This window comes from Crocodylus porosus, unplaced genomic scaffold (assembly GCF_001723895.1).
Source record: "Crocodylus porosus isolate Cpor-Errol unplaced genomic scaffold, CroPor_comp1, whole genome shotgun sequence".
Classification (NCBI taxonomy): domain Eukaryota; kingdom Metazoa; phylum Chordata; order Crocodylia; family Crocodylidae; genus Crocodylus; species Crocodylus porosus.
The window spans coordinates 97,727,458-97,745,330 of NW_017728931.1; the positions used below are offsets into that span (position 1 = coordinate 97,727,458).

At 37.3% G+C, this 17,873-nt stretch overlaps 1 protein-coding gene and 1 long non-coding RNA gene across 2 annotated transcripts in view; one reads left to right on the top strand and one right to left on the bottom strand.

Annotated features, from left to right (window-relative positions):
• Positions 1–15,395, bottom strand: part of LOC109315613 — a 72,444-nt gene extending 57,049 nt beyond the window's left edge. Inside the window, exons 1-2 of the long non-coding RNA XR_002102555.1 lie at positions 15,378–15,395; positions 13,750–13,751 (exon numbers count right to left, since the gene is read on the bottom strand). This is a non-coding gene — a long non-coding RNA (uncharacterized LOC109315613). The remainder of the gene's footprint in view (positions 1–13,749; positions 13,752–15,377) is intronic.
• Positions 1–17,873, top strand: part of FOXP2 (forkhead box P2) — a 638,779-nt gene that overhangs the window by 472,174 nt on the left and 148,732 nt on the right. Inside the window, exon 5 of the mRNA XM_019543407.1 lies at positions 604–693. Coding sequence (XP_019398952.1) covers positions 604–693 — 90 coding nt within the window. The remainder of the gene's footprint in view (positions 1–603; positions 694–17,873) is intronic.

The following is a 17,873-nucleotide window of genomic DNA, read 5'->3' on the forward strand; positions in this document are numbered from 1 at the left end:
TTCTCTGATTTTACTAAGAATGCAAATGAAAACCACTCATTTTTATTTGGCATTAAAACTGCACTTTATTTTGTCAAAGGAGAGGTTTCCCCTTGAATTGTAAGTACAAAAAGTGTTTTTAATCTTCAATAAATATCCTTATTAATTCACTTTCAATATAATCTGATGTTGATTTGTCAAATTTAATTACAGCTTCCGGTAACACTTGAAGTCTACTGCTTTTGCTTCAAAATTGTAATATGAAAATGCAAATTGAATGATAATTTACAAGGGAGTGGGCATTTTAGTTGAACACTCAAAAGACAAGTTCCTTGTGGAAATGAGGCTATTGATGCAGTTTATGATTTTTCCTCTTCAAGCACTTTAAACAAATTAACTTTATTTCCTGCAGGATTTCACATATATCCATAAATTCTAGTGAAGTCATATATGTACTGTTGGAGGACTTTTTGTTTTAAGAAATGCAAAAGTCTTGTCATTATGAACTGAATAAACGATTGTATTTTTTTGTCTAAATGTACTTAACTAATATTGACAATGTCTAACCAGTCTCTTTCTAGGAAATGTTAAAAAAGTATTTCAGGATTGCCTCTTTATTTTTAGGCGCTCCAGGCAGCACGACAGCTGCTTTTACAGCAACAGACAAGTGGACTGAAATCTCCGAAGGGCAGTGATAAACAGAGACCACTGCAGGTTAGTAAAATATCCTTGCCTCTGGGGCCTTATTCACAAGGAAGTGCACTGGTTTCTCTCACACATATTTATGTACACGTCATGTGTTCTTGCATGTGTAGAGTGTCACAAAATACAGAATATATGCTTTTATGCTGGAAGAGCATTCTAATTCATAAGGAAAACTCACTGCACAAAAGGAAAATCTTGTGTGTTAGGTTGTAGGTGTGTAAAAGATCACTACAGAAATTTGAAGGCCAAATTTGAGTTCAGTATGTATTGCATAAAGGATTTTTCTCTAGTATCTTAAAAGATTTGTGAGAGCTTTTACTCAAAAATTGATTATATTGTGGAAATGTCTATCTCAGAACTACCAGTAAAGAGAGTACACGAAAACAAAGCAGCCCTAGATAACCTACCAGCTTTAAAAGTGATACATGCAAAACATTTCCAAAGCTGACAACCCAACTGCTTAAAATTTTGAAAGAGCTACTCCTGTTGCTTTTAGGAAAATATGTTCTCAGGTTTCAGAGGAAGGTTGTTTTACATTCAGATTATGTGGTGGTAAATAGGAATACTGTTATCCAATATTGAATAATTATTTTGATGACATTGTTCATAAAATAATGTGTACTGTTTGTAAAAGACAAGTGTTTTATCCCAAGAAGTTTCTTTAAAGATTACTCAGTCATAAATGAATGATAATTTGAGTTACACATGAAGTTGTTTGCTGCTGGCAAAAATGGGTTTCTCTCTTTTCACGTAAACTAAACATTTAGTTCTCCTCTACTGAATGGCAGTCGGTTGTAGGGAAAAGGATGATTGTGCATGAGAGATGATTGTGTGTTGTTTGGAGAGTAAGGAAAACATCTTACCATTCTCTTCTGGGCAGCCCAACTTACTTTTCTGTGTGAACGTTAAGGCCATTTGCATGTCCCCTATTCTCAGGTAGACTAGTGAGTTTCAATGTCATTTTCTCTGGAGTGTGCGAGGGACGATCCCAAATATGAGTTTTGTTGGCAAATATGTTCACTTGTGCAATTTTGTGTGTGAGAGATTTCTCATTCTCTATCTTTTCTTGTTAACGATTCAAGAAGGGACATCAAGAATTCTGCACACATCTCTACGCTTCCACATCTTTCCAATGTACTTTTTGAACTATGCCAATTTGCATACTTGCAAATGGTCTCAGTTTGGTTAAAGACTTTTAGACCAAATCACAAATGCCCACAACCAAGCAAAAGACTTAGGCAGGTGTCTATGGAGAATTTAACATTAATATGTTAGCTGGCTTTCTGCTATTAGCATTTCTATGGAAAGTAGGCAGGAGTCCTGAGACTAACTTATATTCCTTACCCCACCTCCTGCACAGTGGTTTTGTCTTTTGCTGGATGGTTTTAAAAAGCTGAGGATAAAGATCAGAAGAATAGCCAGAAAGGTAGATTACTGTTTATTAACAGTAAACATTTAAAATGAGATTAACAGCCATATTTCACCCACACTCAAATCTTTATTTCAAAACTGTATACACAGTGGCTGATAAATGTGAGGAAAGAACTCAAAGTTGGGGACAGAACACAAAACCTAGAGGGATGATGTTTATTTTGAGAGGGGGAGATGGGCTTGTTCAGGGAGGGTAGGGAGAGAGAGTATATGAGTGATTGGAGAGGTGCTCTGTGCTCTTATGTTCCCTAGGGAAAATAGATGTTCCCTACTCCCTGCACCCCAGGGAGAGAGAGTCCGGTAGTGAAGCAGGGGAGGAGCAAATAGAGAAAGCAAATATTTTCTTTTCAGAATTGTTACTCACTCTCCAAAGCCAGGATTGCTGCTTGTTTTGCCAGTTCTTGCCCCAGCTGCCCAGTACGTGCACAATATCCCTTGTACAATTTTATTTGGTGCTTTTTTAATTAGAGCAAAACAAAATTTGCTCCCAGACTTTGTTTTATATATCAAATGTCATGTAAATTAAGTTTTGAACACAACATCCAGTTTTGTTTGTCTTCCTTTGTGTTAAAGGTGTACAATAGTTTGGAAAATAAGACTTTGTTGCTTTTATTATTTCAGCCATTGACTGTTAATACAGAGCTTTGCATTGTTCATTATGTAGGGGAATTTTACATCTTGAGCGTTCGGATGACTTTTTGGCAAAATATTTAATAAAGATCATAAAATTGTACATTCATATTATTTTATTATGCCAGATTTAGTGCTAACTTATGACCAGAGTACATAGGAACAGGTATTGATATATGTGTATAAATAGCTTTGAATTTAAGGGGGACAAGTACCTGGGAACTTATTCTTGTGTTAAAGGGGGAGAACAATTTTCTCCTTCCAAAATATTTAAAAAGCTTTAATATTAGTGTGTTTCTAATTTCCTCTAATTTTGGAGCTATTGACCAATCTGGCAACTGGAGACAGGTTGGGACTGTATTATAAATCTAATAAAAACCTAATAAAACTTTTAAACTAGCTCACACATCTGCAGGCAAATGCTGGTGTTAGGTAATATTTGCCATTGCATCTCTCATGTGCTTCACATTTTGATATCAATTGTGTGATTGTTCTATATGTCAATGAAGAAAAAAGAAGGAACCAATTTACATAATTTTTTGTGGTTATTTTTTTATAAATTGTATTCGATGCATATTTTTTGTAACATTGTATATGTATATTGTAGATGTATTTTACAGTAGTTTGCTCCTCACTCAAAGTACAGTATTTTAGTCATCCATAGCACATATTAGCTATTCAGTAATTGAAAGAAATCTTCAACTTCTTCTTATACCAACACCCTATTTTTGGAAAATTTGTGTAAGGGTCCATGGAAGTTTTACTGTACTTTGCAAAGAGTATCATTAATAATCCATGGTATCTTTCTGGAAGAATTTGTGTAGTAATCTAAAATGCTTCTTATGGGGGAAAAAAACTCTTTTGAAAACGATAGCTTGTTATATAAGATCAGTAAAAGGAAGATAAAACCTCTTTTGGCAATTTTACTACTTTTCCCATACAAACATCATATCCTTGTTTGGTTAGGTTACCAATTTTGAAAGGCACTCACACTTGGACATTAGGTAGCACAGTTTGTAAAAATTGTAGTATTAGGTGGTCTAGACCCAGGCTTCTTTTCTTGATCTACCATTACTTTTTCATTTACATTTTTCTGGGTTTCAGAGCTGTAGATGGCATAATTATGAGCATGTCCTACATAAAACAGGAGAAGAACATCCTGTCTAACAAACTGAAGTACCAAATGTAGTAGTGATTTTACTTTCACATATAGCTATCTGAATAAATATATTTGAAACTTGTTTGTGTGTGCTGTTCATCATTCTCATGCATGAATTGAATGGACGCAATCAGTACATACATTGATTAATGACATATTGCATTAATAGGGATTTTGATGAGTGTTGAAGATGATGCTAACCAAAGTATTATAAGAAAATATATTTTTCTGTCTTGTCTCTGCATTCTGGAAAACATATTGTAGTAGTAACATGAAGATTTTTGTAGTAGTGGTTATTTTCTCTTTCTTAAAATTTATCTTCATTGAAAATACTCTAAATGTAGTAACAGATGGTAGAACAAGGTGGCTTCGCTAATGGAATTGTTTCTACTTAATGTCACTAAATAGTCAGAGTAGGTGTAACAACATTCACACAGACTTCCAGCAACTGGAGATCCTTCTCAGTTGCAAAAAAGTAACTATTCTTACAGCCACTGAAGAATCTAGTGTCGTATAGCTTAGGTATGAAACCTGGCAGCATTACTGTTCTTGTTACATTTACAGCCATGAGGCAGACTTGTGGTTCTTCCCCAACTGTGAAGAGCAGAGACATAACTCTAAGGTAAATGCTGTCAATTTGCTATTGTAGTTGAGCATTAGTGTCCAGCAGTAGGATTATTTCCTTTATTCCCAGTAATCAACTCTTGCAGCTTAAGTTATACTGTCCGTGTGTTATATACTGCTGTAGACAGCATAACATACCAGTTTGGACAAAAAGCTAATTTTTCCATAAGAAAACATAGCTTTTTCTGTCCACTGCAGTGTCTATAAGGGATTTTTTTATTTTTAAAAGTCAGGCTTTAAAACTTTATCTTGACTAGAAAAAAAGAGATAATCTATTTTACTTCTTTAGTTTTAAGGTATTAAGTGTTAACTGGCTGGTTATTAATTCCATAGAGCCAGAAGGTATATTGTTTTCAACATTAATACTAATACATTTTGCATTAGGAGGCTGTGTCAGGAAATCATGACTCCTGGAATCAAAGGGTTAAGTTCACTATGTACCAAGCCTGTTGTATAAATATCATGCTGTATATAGAGTGTTGGGTTGTTAAAGTAAGCGTTGTTTGTTTAGTCTGAATACTTTATTGAAGTAATCATTTTAGAAAATTTTGTTTTAAGCAAGTTAAGTATACATTTATTTTTCATCATTTAATGTTTGTTTAATTAGTATTCAGTATTCAGAATACTGTAGGTGGAAGATACATGTGCATATACATATATGTATATATATGCATGGCTGAAAAATTAGACTATTTTAATTGTATTCAGTCATAAATTTGGGACATGCCCAAAACAAAGCAAGCCCAAGCCCTGATTTGTCCTACCAAAAGTGGCAAATAAATACTAAAACTGAATTAAAAAGGAATCCAAACTAGAAGAAGAAAATACTGAATGTTGTATGGTGGCTGTTGAAAGCATGAAGCTAGTGGTGAATCTAAGTGAGATGTATTTGGGTTGAGTATATAGTGCACTTTATCAAGTAGCAAATGGTAAGAGTAGGAGCATGAGCAAGTGCTTCAGTGAACCATTTTCTGCAGCAGATAGAGAAAAATGTACCAAAAGGGCATGCAGCTTACCATCTCCTGGGCTCACTTGCTTATTCTGTCTTCCTTAGTGCAGCCCCTAGTTCAGCCACCTCCCTTGAGAGCTGATAAAAAGGCACAAAATTATTAGCAAAAATATACTTGTTCAAGAAACAGTTTAGGGGGGTTGCATGTGTGTACACACCCTGCCACCCACACTCCCAGAAAATTGCATCCTGAACAAGTATAATATTTTTGTTAGTCATAAAGAAACAATAAAAAAGAAAAAAAATCACAATAGGAATAAATGTGGAGAAGAAACTGGGGGCGCTGATTTAACATTTTTTCCTCTCTCTCGTAAAGGCTACCTGTAGCCCCAGTTGCCTATCTAAGTAAGTGAAGAATTTGCAGCTGCAAACACATAAAATAAGAAATATATGGTCTGGATGAGAATTCATTTAGAGTTTCCTTTTACATTAACTTAACCAAAAATAGAAAATAATTTAATTAGTCCAAAACTTTGTCAAGGCATTATAGCCAACTATATCCTATTCATGTCTTTTTTGTTTAAATGTTTAAGTATGTCTTACCAACCAGAGGAGCAAGGGAAGGATTTTTTTATATTGTAGAGTGCATTGATGTAGTACATAATATGGGCGGGGAGTAGTGATAAACAGCCTACTTGCCCTCTCAGGTATAATTGTGGAGAAATGCTTGGCCTAGATAAAAGCTTGGAGTAAATTTGAATTACATTAAGGCATGAGGAAGATTTAAATTTGAGAGAGAGTTACTGGAAAAGCGAACACCTATTTTTCCCTAATAAGTGAGCTAGGAAGCATGTGGAGTTACCCTGTTAAGGTACAGAATTTTTCTGCAGTGATATGCTTTCTAGGGCTGTGCAAAATTTCGTCAGCTGTTTCATTTTGACGTTGTTTCGACTCATTCTGAGCTCAAAACAGCAAAATTTAAATGGAAAAAAGTCTTCGAAACAGCCTCAAAACAAAATGAGGGTAGTCAAAACATTTTGAAAGTTTCGTAAAGTTTCAAGTTTCAAAGCTGGGCTTGCCTGCAGGGAAACAGGAAGTAAGGAGAGGGAGGGGAAAGGGGGGGGAAGGACTGCTCTCATATGGACTGTGTAGTTGGCCAGTGACTGTGATCCTTCCCTGAGGTCCTTTCTGATCCCAGTGCTCTGGGGCCCCAGCTCCAGTGATGGCGCGTCTTAACACACACACAAAGCCACATGTCACAAGTTTTGCTTGACAGCAGCTTGAGGTGCAGTTTCCCAGAAACCCCTGCACCTATCCATGAAACCTGGCAGACTTTGTGTCCTCAGCAGGAGCTACCATGCCTTTTGTTTTCACCCCCCTTTGTGTTCACACTTTCAAGTGGCATGAGTTTTGATTTCAAGATTTTGAGGTGCAGTTTCCCAGAAACCCCTATACCCAGCTCCTTTAAACTTGACAGACTTCATGGCCTCAGCAGGGGCTATCAGGCTAGGAATGACAAACTTATAGGCAGTTTCGTGATTCCCCATTATAGCCTATAGGCGAAATGTAGAAATGCGTCAAAACAGCAAAACAATTTTGATGAAACAAAATGGAACAGTGCTTCGAAATGAAACAAAATGTTGAAACAAAACATTGTCCCTTCAAAATGGCAAAACAGAAGTCAAAATGAAACGGTGCTGTGTCATTGTAGAGGCAAGGGTGACCATAGAGCGAGAGAGAGGAGGCAAGAGAGTTATTTTTAGTTAAGAGCTTTGTATGTGGGGATGGACAGATGGGTGAATATTCCTGCTTGTAGGTTCTTAGTAGGGTTAAAAACAGTTTCCTTCTAGTGTAGAGTGATAAATGAGAGAAGTAAAGAAAAAAACCAACCAGAAGTCAGATATTTTATAATGTGTACACAAAGCACAGTTACTAAAAAATGCTTACAGAGCCTCAGTTTTTGGTCACTTAGGTGTTTTACCCATGTGAAAAATACCCAAATGATTTTTCACTCTTAAGCAACAAGCATTTTAAAAACAATCTTTACATTGAAATAATAGAATGGCAGTTTATAGGTTCCTAAGTAACCATCACCGTCTAATTTAAAACGTTTTTATATAAATTATCTTGTTTATCTCCTGTATTCATTTGAATCTTAATTTGTTGTTGAAAATATGTATATAATTTATATATAACATCTTTAAACCTGTCATCTTCAGGTAACATTTCATTGTTAAAACATATTTGCAGTTAGCTGTGTATGTAAAATATTACTGCCTTTTGGATTTTATAGGGACATATTAAGAAAGATTATATGCCACTCTTTCATGTAGCTGCTTGAACTGACTAAAATGGAAATGAGACAATAATAGCTGGAGGATTGTGCCTGATACAGGGAAAGAATTATTTTGTGCACGGACTCTTTCTTTTTTGATAGCACCAAACACACTGTATGTTGAGTTGCAACCTTTTACATTGTCTTGTGGGGATTTATACAAGTTCTACATACAATCGTGCAACTTTCCAAACTAGGGGTTAACGTATGAGCTTTGATTTCAGGAAGTATTTTGTTTTTAAATGTAAGTTTAGGCTACTGTCCATCCTCCTGGTTTCCCCTCTCTCATTCAGTTCCATTACTGTGACTGTTTCTGAAACGTATATCCTTTTTTTGTTGGTCTCCTCACTCTGGTATCCCAGTTTCCTTTTTGCTGCCTTCTGACTAGAATTATATTTATAATGAAATATGAAACAAAGGTCTGACTTCTGTTTAGGCTCACAAGTATCGGGCCCAACACTTAGAGCAATGGTGGCCAACTCATGGCACCTGTGCCACAAGTGGCAGAGGTAGCTGAGGTGTTTGGTTTGTGAGGTACAGAGTTAAAGGGGGAACCAGCAACAGGAATTGGGTGGCACTCAGGAAGAGGACAATGGTCAGTAGTCAGTGCTGGATCAAGAGTTTGGTCCTGTGGGAACTGTGCACAAATTCAGTGTTGCCACATCTGGGTAGTGATGCAAGTCAAGGGCACTGGGCAAGAGCAGTTGCTGATTATTAGAGCGGCACTATTTCAGACTTTAGATTTCAATTGTGGCACACTTACCACCACTGATTTAGAAAATATTCTTTTCTCATGCACGCAATTCCAGGTTCTCCACAGGATGGACCCAACACTTACTTTACACCCAGGAGATACTACTGTGAATGAGATGGGTGGCAGAGCATGTATCTTTTTCCTCATCTCATTTCTGGATTGTAGGATCTGAAGAAGGAGTTGTTGTTTTTTATTCACTGTCTCAACAGCTGGAAATCCCTATCCACCCTAACCCTCCCACCATGCTTCCTGCACAGCCTTCCCATTCTCCATAACTGCTCCTCTTTGTGCTGCATGAGTAGCTCCCTTATGGTAGTGGGAGATGCAGGTTTTCTTGAGCCACTCCTCCAGACTTTTTGCAGCAGGTCTGATTGGTCTGATTCTTCCCTGAGCTGGCTGATTGCCCAGAAAACCCTGTGAAGAGCTGAGTTGGGGACTTGTGAATGGCTCCCCACTCAGCATGTTTCTATTAAAGAATTTGCTCCCAGGCAGGTCCCTAATTATTCAGGCTTAGGATTCTACCAGTCAAATAAGGGAAAGAGAGGGTCTCTTGATACCCTTCAGTTTAATAAACATATTGATATACAGTGATTTAAAAATTACTAATCCAGAGAACAGCTGAGCAAAATATTATTTATACTACTTGGCACTCTCATTTGTTTTTGCTTAATTTTAAGTCACCACCTGCTTCAGTTTTAAAAGCTGTTCCAGGTTAAATCAGGTATAGGGTATAAGCCTCTTTCCAGGGGCAATTAAAAGCCTGCCAAAAATTTCCTCCAAAAACAAAAGCCTTTGTTTAAGCACTAAAGCAACCACGCCCAGAAAGAACAGGTACCTTGATGTATACTGTTTTTTCTGTTTCCCTTCTACATAAAATTCAAGACAGGCACTTACATTGATATACTGGCTCAGATCCTTTCACTACAACAAGTAATTATTTTTGTCTTTGCAAATACATTTTTCTTCATAAATTTGCTATTTGTATTGGTTACTTACCTCATACGCATTGGCTGATATTTATAAGTATTTTCTTTAGTATGTGTAGGTATTAATTTTGAAATAGCTACAGCAAACAAGGTGATTTTTGTCAGCATTTTAAATATAGTAAAAGGGAAAAAATACATAGGTGCAACCACCAGGGGAGGTGTTAATTTTAGTTCACAATTCAGTTTGCCAGTATGTAAGTTAAAACTATATATATTAAAATTAACTGAATGATCATATAAAACTTTGTATTTAAGCCCTAATGTAGGAACAGTTTCGGTGACTACCCATTACATGGGGAAAGCACCATAGCTCAGCTTTTAAGTACTGACATTTTTGATGCTAACACTTCACATTTCTTCCCCATAAAACTCTCATCTCATCATCTTCTGTTGCTACTGCACATTTATCTATTTACATTTGCCAACAGGCAAATTGTAGATCTTCTCATGCTAGCATGAGAAAAATCAGTTTCTTTCTTGATTATAGCAACATGGTGTGAAATAGACCCCATGGCACAAAGTGATGCTAAACAATACCTACTAAATGACAAAGGAGTTTCTGAAAAGGAATCCTACCAAAATTACATAAAAAGGGAATTGTATTGTTTTCCAGCAACTGCTGTTCCCACAAGGAACCTTAAATAGAAGGGGAGCATGGTAGTCTCACTTGATTACAATAAATACATTTGCTTAAGGCAGTGGTTCTCAGCTGAAGTGCCAGGTGCCTTGAGATCCTTTGAAGGATGCCATGAGATGTGAGGAGATAGGCAGATAAGCCCAAGTTAAGGCTAAGGCCCTGGCTGGCCATTCCCTGCCCCCAGTGCCTGGCCCCTCTTCAGGAGGTAAGCACTGTAATTAAGTCATTTTTTAAATGAATTGCTGCTCAATTCATAAAAGTTATGGAGTGGTGCCTTGAGTCTCCTGAGAGGTGCCTTGAGTCTAAACAGATTGAGAACCACTGGTTTAAGAAAACCATATAATTAGGAAAGGGGAAAAAAGACATATATTTTTAATGTTGAAGAAAAGCTCCACAGAATGAAAGCTAAGAATTTCTTAACACTAGTTTACCATGGAACAGCTATTATTTCCAAATTACCGTTGCTACTAATTAGAGCAAATCGAGCTGTGGGCACAGTGCTTAGTAATAACAAAACTAAATACAGAAAAAAGAGTATTCTGTAAAATAGCTGACAAAGATGCATTGTAATTAAAACATTAGTCACTGACATGTTGGGTAGATGTCAGAGCATATAGACCTCATGGAACAACTGGGATTTAGTGATCCATAGTAATGGATAGACCAAGATGGATAGACAGTTGCTTGCTTGCTTGGTGTTCTTTTGTCAACAGAAGTGAGTGGTCTATAAAGAGTGATATAAATGTTCCATTAATGACCTTAACACAAGAGGTAGGAATGTACTAATGAAATTTGCTGATAAAACAATAGAATACAGAGAAAAATCAAAATATCATACAAGAAGAACTGGACAACTTTGAAGACTAAAATACTATACATGGGATTAAATTTAATATAAAAAATGTTGAAGATAATGCACTTAGAAACAACAGAAAAAACCCAAAGCCTAAGAATTATGCTATAGGGTAGGTGCTCATCAGAATGACTAATGCAGCCAGAATAATCACAAGATGACCAAGAACCACCGACATAATGTCGTTGTGAATCTGCATATGGCAGACTAGATCAAGCAAAGTATTTCCTATAGAGATAGGAAATTATTGTATTTTTGTATTTTGTACATTATTGTAGAATGTATAAAGATGTATGAGCATCTATGAAAATTCACCTAAAATATTTTTGCACAATTTTGATCACACAAGTTCAAGAAAAAATTAATTCAAGCTAGACAGGAAAAGGCTGTCCATTTCCTGATCCTTCTGTCTTAGGAGAGGAGTCTAAAAGAACTTGGATAGTTCAGCCTGGTAAAACAAAGGCTCAGAGGGGTTATATAAATAAATCAAGGAGTAAACTCAAAGGAAAAAGATGACCTCTTTAAGAAAATAAATGGTATTGGTACCATTGATAGAATGAATACATTTAGACTGATAATTAGAAGGTATCTACCCAACAGATGAATGAGGTTATGGAACAGTCTCCCATTAAACCTAAAAATGAATAGGTTTAAGAAATAGCTGAATCAGTTTATAAATGGGATTATATGATGGATTTGTTTGCAGGAGCAAGATAATCAACTTGATGAACTAAGAGGTCCCTTCCAGTTCTGTGTTCCTGAAGAAGTAGACATAACAAGTGAAGCTATGGCCTCATTAAAATCAATGGCAAAACTCCAGGAAATAGGATAGAATACATAATTTTGTTTGATCATGAAAATTTTGTTTATTGACTAATTTAATGGTCTTAAAATTACAGTATACACATGAAGAAATGGGAGTATTGTTTTTTTCATGACAGTAGTCCCATATAGGTTAGTTTTGAATATAGTTTAGATTTATTTTCTATAGATTCTTTTTATATTCTATTTCATAATTAGACAATACTACCATTAAAGAAGGAGAAACACAAATTCTATTTCTAAAAATACAGTGTGAAAACCCAAACATTTCTTCCTTTCAATATATGATCAAATCTTAGATGTTTTTTATTCTCTCTCAGTTGTGTATGACAGAAGGAGTTTTTATTAGTATGTTTTGTATAAGTGTGGCTTTTAGATTACTGTTTTATGGATTTATAGATGATAAAGTATTAAAATGTTTCAAAATCATGATAAGGTGTAACTAAGGTGTAACAAAATATAATTGAAAGCTTGAAGGTGGATATTTAACCTGGAAGTAAATCAATTGAAATCTATTTATTTTCTTTGCAGTATGCAATATTAGGACTCAAAATGCACAAACTGTTTTTCTGGGAGCAACTATTTTAAATAATTCTTTCTTTTAATAGAATTTCATAATCTTTAGAACTTAGTTAGCACCTGATATATAAATCTCTGTAAGGAGCTTGAACAAATAATTACACCAGTATTATGAAGTCACTATTATTATTTCCATTTTATAGATGGGAGTTGTTACCGTTCAAGAAGGAGATACTACAGTTGTTGTATATAGGGTTCTAAAAATATTAGGTCATTGTGTAGTGGTGAGCAAAAAGGCAAATAGAACATTGCCAATCATTAGAAAAGAAAGTAAAAATGAAACTCAAAGCATGACTATGCCATTCTTTCAATCTATGATGTGTCTGCATCTTGAATACTTTGTTTAGGTTTGGTCACCCATCTTGAAAAAGATATATAATGAAACTAGAGAAAATACAGCAAAGTGCAATAAAACTGATCTCAGATATGGAATGGCTTCCATACAAGACTAGGACTGCATAGACACATTCGAGTTTTAAGCTTGCAATTAAAGAAATTTTTTTTGCAAAAATCTTGTTGGTCTAATAAAAGATATCACCTCTGTCCACAGGCCCTGCTGGCTTTTTACACACATTTGAGTAATTTGAGAGAATTCTCCCAGGTTTGTCTTCCTGGTAGAAAAACTTAGTCACATGTACAGATATACTAATACTGATGCCCTGAGGAGTGAATAACTTTCAAGGCTGTTTAGCTGATGTGAGGGGCCCTGTGCACACATCGTAGCATGTTCTGCAGGCTCCCTTAGTTTGCCTGGCAACAGATGGCAGCATTGTTTAGAGAAGCCTTGATTGGCTAAGGCAAATTACCCATGGGCAGTCTGTGTTTCCCTGCAGTACAATGTGGGGATTGTGAAGAGGGTATGATCTGCTCCCTACTGGAGCACCAGCATCCAGAGAGGAACACTCTGTCCCTAGAGTGAGGGGGCGAGGGGGATGCTAGAGGACTATGCTTGCTTCTGAGAGAAGCCACAGTGTGTACAGACATTCACTGTCCCAGGAGAAAGTCTTCCAGGAATGATGTAACTCTGCTTGTTCCCAGGTTATTTTTCTCTTGGATTCACCATTTTTACTGTAGGAGAAAAAGCCTGAATAGCTGTACTAGGGGTGTGCAAAGCTTCAGTCACTGATTCAATTCAGAGAAGATTTGGCCTGATTCAGCGGCCAAATCACTGAACCTGAATTGAATCAGAAGACCCATTAAAAGCTCTGAATTGATTCAGACAAGGTTTGGAAAAGATTCAGCAATTTGGAAGACAGTCTTGCGGGGAAACAGAAGCTGAGAATCAGGGGGAAGAGGTAGAAAAGACTGCTCTGATATTGACATCTGTAGCTGGCCAGTGACTGTGATCTTTCCCTGTGTTCCCTTCCAGTCACAGTGCTCTGTGGGAGGGACATAGAAACAGCATACAAGGCTCTGTGTGAAGCCTTTCTCTTCATCAACCTCCTTGATACAAAAACTCATGGACACAATATAGGCAGTGGATTTATAACACACTATAACCTGCCTGACTCCCCAAGTACCTCTCCAGTTTTACCTGCTACAGCCCCGTTCCCCTCCCCCTCCCCATTATGTCTCTCACCCCCTGATGCCTCAATTTACAGTTTCATTGACTGGCTTTTTTGCCTGCTTACCAGCCTCTGGCCTCTTTACTATTCATTCCATCCAGGAAGAGCACACACACCAACTGTAGATGCTTCCTCAGCCTGATGAAGTGTTGTTAAACCCAAAAGCTTGACAAGATATATTTCTCCAACTATTCAGTTGGTCTAATAAAAGATACCACATCTACTCAAAGAACCTTTCCTGCCTGTTCCTTAGACTAAGATGGCAACAACCAGAAACCCAGTTAATGCACACATACAACACATGTTTTGCTTTCAACAGTTTGAGGTGCACTTTCACAGAAATCCCTGTACCTATCTTTTTAAAACTTGGCAGACTTCATGCCCTCAGAAAGGGCTACCATCCCTCTTGTTTTCATCCAATTCTGCAAATAAATGACAAAGTTATAGGTATTTTTGTGATTTCCCATTATAGTCTATGGCCGAATCACACCAAATCAGCGCACAATCTTATGAATCCAATTCGGCCAAATCAAATCAGGACAGTGATCCAAATCGAATCACTGACCCCCGAATCAGCCCAATCTGAATTGATTGCTGGCTGAATTGAATGCACAGGCCTAATCTATTCACTCTTGGTTTCTCCTGAGAGAACAGTGACATTCCCAGGAGAAACTGAATGTCAGCATGAGGCCTAGGACTCCAGCCTGAAAGAAAGAGGACTAAGGTGGGATATGAATTAGGAATGTTATTGGAAAAGTGCAAAGGATTACTTATGGTCTCATAATACAACAACTAGTATAGCACCTGCTGAAATTAACACAACAAAGTATTTTTTTTCAGATGATGCATACCTAATTTGTGGAACTTTTATTGTAGAGGCCAATAGTATAACTAGATACAGAAAGGGATAAAACATATTTATGGAGTATAGATCCATCAGGCTGTATTAAACACAGTAGTCAAAGATATGGCCATCCCTTAGTCTGTCACAGCTGGTAACTGGGATGGTCTGATAGGGGATGACTCAGTCTATAAATGCCGTTTTTTATAGCCCTCTGAAGTGTTCACTATTTGCCATGGTCAGAGATGGCCTTTGGTCTGACCATAGTGGTGATATGGTGGCTCTTACATTTTTATTTTAGGCTAAGTCAAATGACTTACTGAACAAGTGTTGTGGAACTGCCAGAGCCAAGAATTGAATACAGAGCGAGCTCTTTTTAACCCTAAGAGGCTACACTTATTGCCAGGGCACAATGTATTTATGCTGGTATAATCAGCATTTTCCCTGTTGTTAGATGGAGTGGACATAACTCAAGTCCACTGTAGAATTAGGAAATATCAGGAATGAAACCATACTAGTATAAGTTACATTAGTGTACATAACATGTGTCTGCAGCTTAACCCAGAGGCAGCTGTTTACTCAGAGCTAAAAGCAATTACCTATTCCCCCACCACCTAGTGGCGAAGTGCTCTGTAGCTGCTTACTGCTTGTAACCCTTCAGTATGACAGCATGTCTGCATGCTCCAGATTTCTAGTGTACTTTGTATAAAATTGATATAGGTTACAACATTTTTTTGTAAATGTGTTCAGACTCTCATTTAGTATACTGCAGGATAGTTCAGTCTTAGGAAATGTTTGTTTTGGATGGGGAAATAGTTTTTGAAGCTTTCTTAGATATTTTACATACATATTTACCTTACTAGTATTCATTGAACTGGGATTCAACAATTTGTATCATAGTACCCTAACACTACATTTTAAAACAAACGATTATTACTTTCTGTATGGTCTTTAAGAACATTTATAGATCATTAACATAAGTTCTATTAAATCAGACTTAATCTTCTTAGCTAATAATGTTAATACATTTAAGGGAAAGAATTTCTCAGTAACTGTCAAAATTAGAATTCTGTAATCCTAATGGCATGCAATAAAACTGTACAGGGTAAATTTAAAAAAAACCCATTAAACTCCTCTAACCTACCTATTTTAAAAAGCATTTGTAATGCCTCATAAAAAGTTTGTTTATTATATGTTATTGTATAGTACATATATTGACTTGATATAGAAGTTGGTGCATGTGTGTGTATGTTGGTGGTGGTACTTAAAACACTTTGGTGAAGGCAATGATGACATAATTTGGATAGTAAATTAGAATTTAAACACACACACACACACACACACACACACACACACACAAAAAAACTGGATTTATTATCATTTACATATACCATATTTTCTTACATAAGACATACCCTCTAAATAAAACACATACCTGGTTTTGGCTGGCAGAACATAGAAAGAGAAGATTTTTCCAGAGTCATGCCCAACTGTTTGACACTGAGTAAAGCCTCCTGGGAACACATGTTCAGAAAGTGTGGCATCACCCAAAGACAGTCTGGGTGAGGTAGCAGGAACTCCCTGGTATGACAGGAAGTTCTTGCTGCTTCACCCAAACTGTCTGTTGGGATGCCACACTTTCTGGACACTCTGTATGATCTAAAGTAAGTCTTCCTGGGAATGTAAAGTTAGGCCCCAGACCCTTGCAAGGGCAGTTAGTTCTTACTGTAAGTAGTTCTTTATATAAGTTCCTGTAAATAAAGTGTTGTTTTTCCACATCACTGACCTTATCAAGATCCTGCCAGCAGTTCACTTGCTGCATCAGGTATGAGCTAAAGTGCTTAAGCAATAGCTACGGCTGTGAGACAGTTAACATAGGACTCTGCACCTTCAGCTTGTTGAGCCAAACAAGCGGCAGCCATCTCGGCAGCTGCATGGCTTGCAGGGTGTTGCCATGCTTGCTTCTTTTCTAGTGAAGAAAACAGCTTCCCTACTTAATGCATGCGCTCCAATTTTGGGAGACTGGTATCAAGGAAAAGGGCACACAATGTATGCAAAAAATACAGTATAAAATTTACAGTACAACACAGTACATGCTCTTGCTGTGTATGAAATCATTTTGAAATTATACACCCTGAGACTTGATATTGGTTATCCATCAAGGTGCAAACATTCCATGTTGCAAAAACCATTATTGTCTTATGATGTTTTCAACCACAGAGTGAATGATTCTGCTTGGACACACTTAACCAGCCCAGGAATAAATAAGATTTAGGGCACCTTTTCTAGCTCCCTTCACCATGTAGGGTGAGCAGAGGGTTTCCTGAATAGGACTGCTTGGCCATAGCTGCCAGATTGCACAGGTACAAGACAACCATCTGACTAATGCTATCTGAATTCAGATTCATGGCTTGATATTGCCAGATTCACTAATCGTGACTCCATCACCACTGGTCCATTGCTGCGGGGCTTTTGGAGGTTGGTACAGGAGAGCGTGCTGGTCCCTGTGGTAGAAGCCTGGATGTGATTGTTTAATGTGAGGAAGCTGGTGTACAGAAACAGCAACCGCACAGTCTTGACAAGGTGGGGATCTGGCCCCAGTGGCAAGGGAGAGCCATAGATGACAGGAGACCTCCATCATGCTGCAGTCTTCTTCCTTCTTTACAGCAGTTGAGATCCAGACATGTTCTTCCACCTGATCCACCACTGAGGACTTGGGGTTTGACCAGGGGTGGGCAGTTATTTGAGCTGGAAGGCTGCTTAATGAGTTTTGATGAGCTGTCAAGGGCTACAGCAGTAGCTCTGCCCCCTGAGAAGTGTCCCCACCCCATGCTCACCATCTTTGGACCAGAAGTCCTGCCCCCTGATCTTTGCCACCAGAAGTCCCTCCCCTTGCCCACAGAAGTACTCCTTTGCGGAAGGGGTTGCCATCTTGGAAAAAATCCAAATCATATACTAAAAGTCAAACATCTACTATAACATTTTAACTTGATTTCAAAAAATATTTTTGTTCTGATTTTTGTG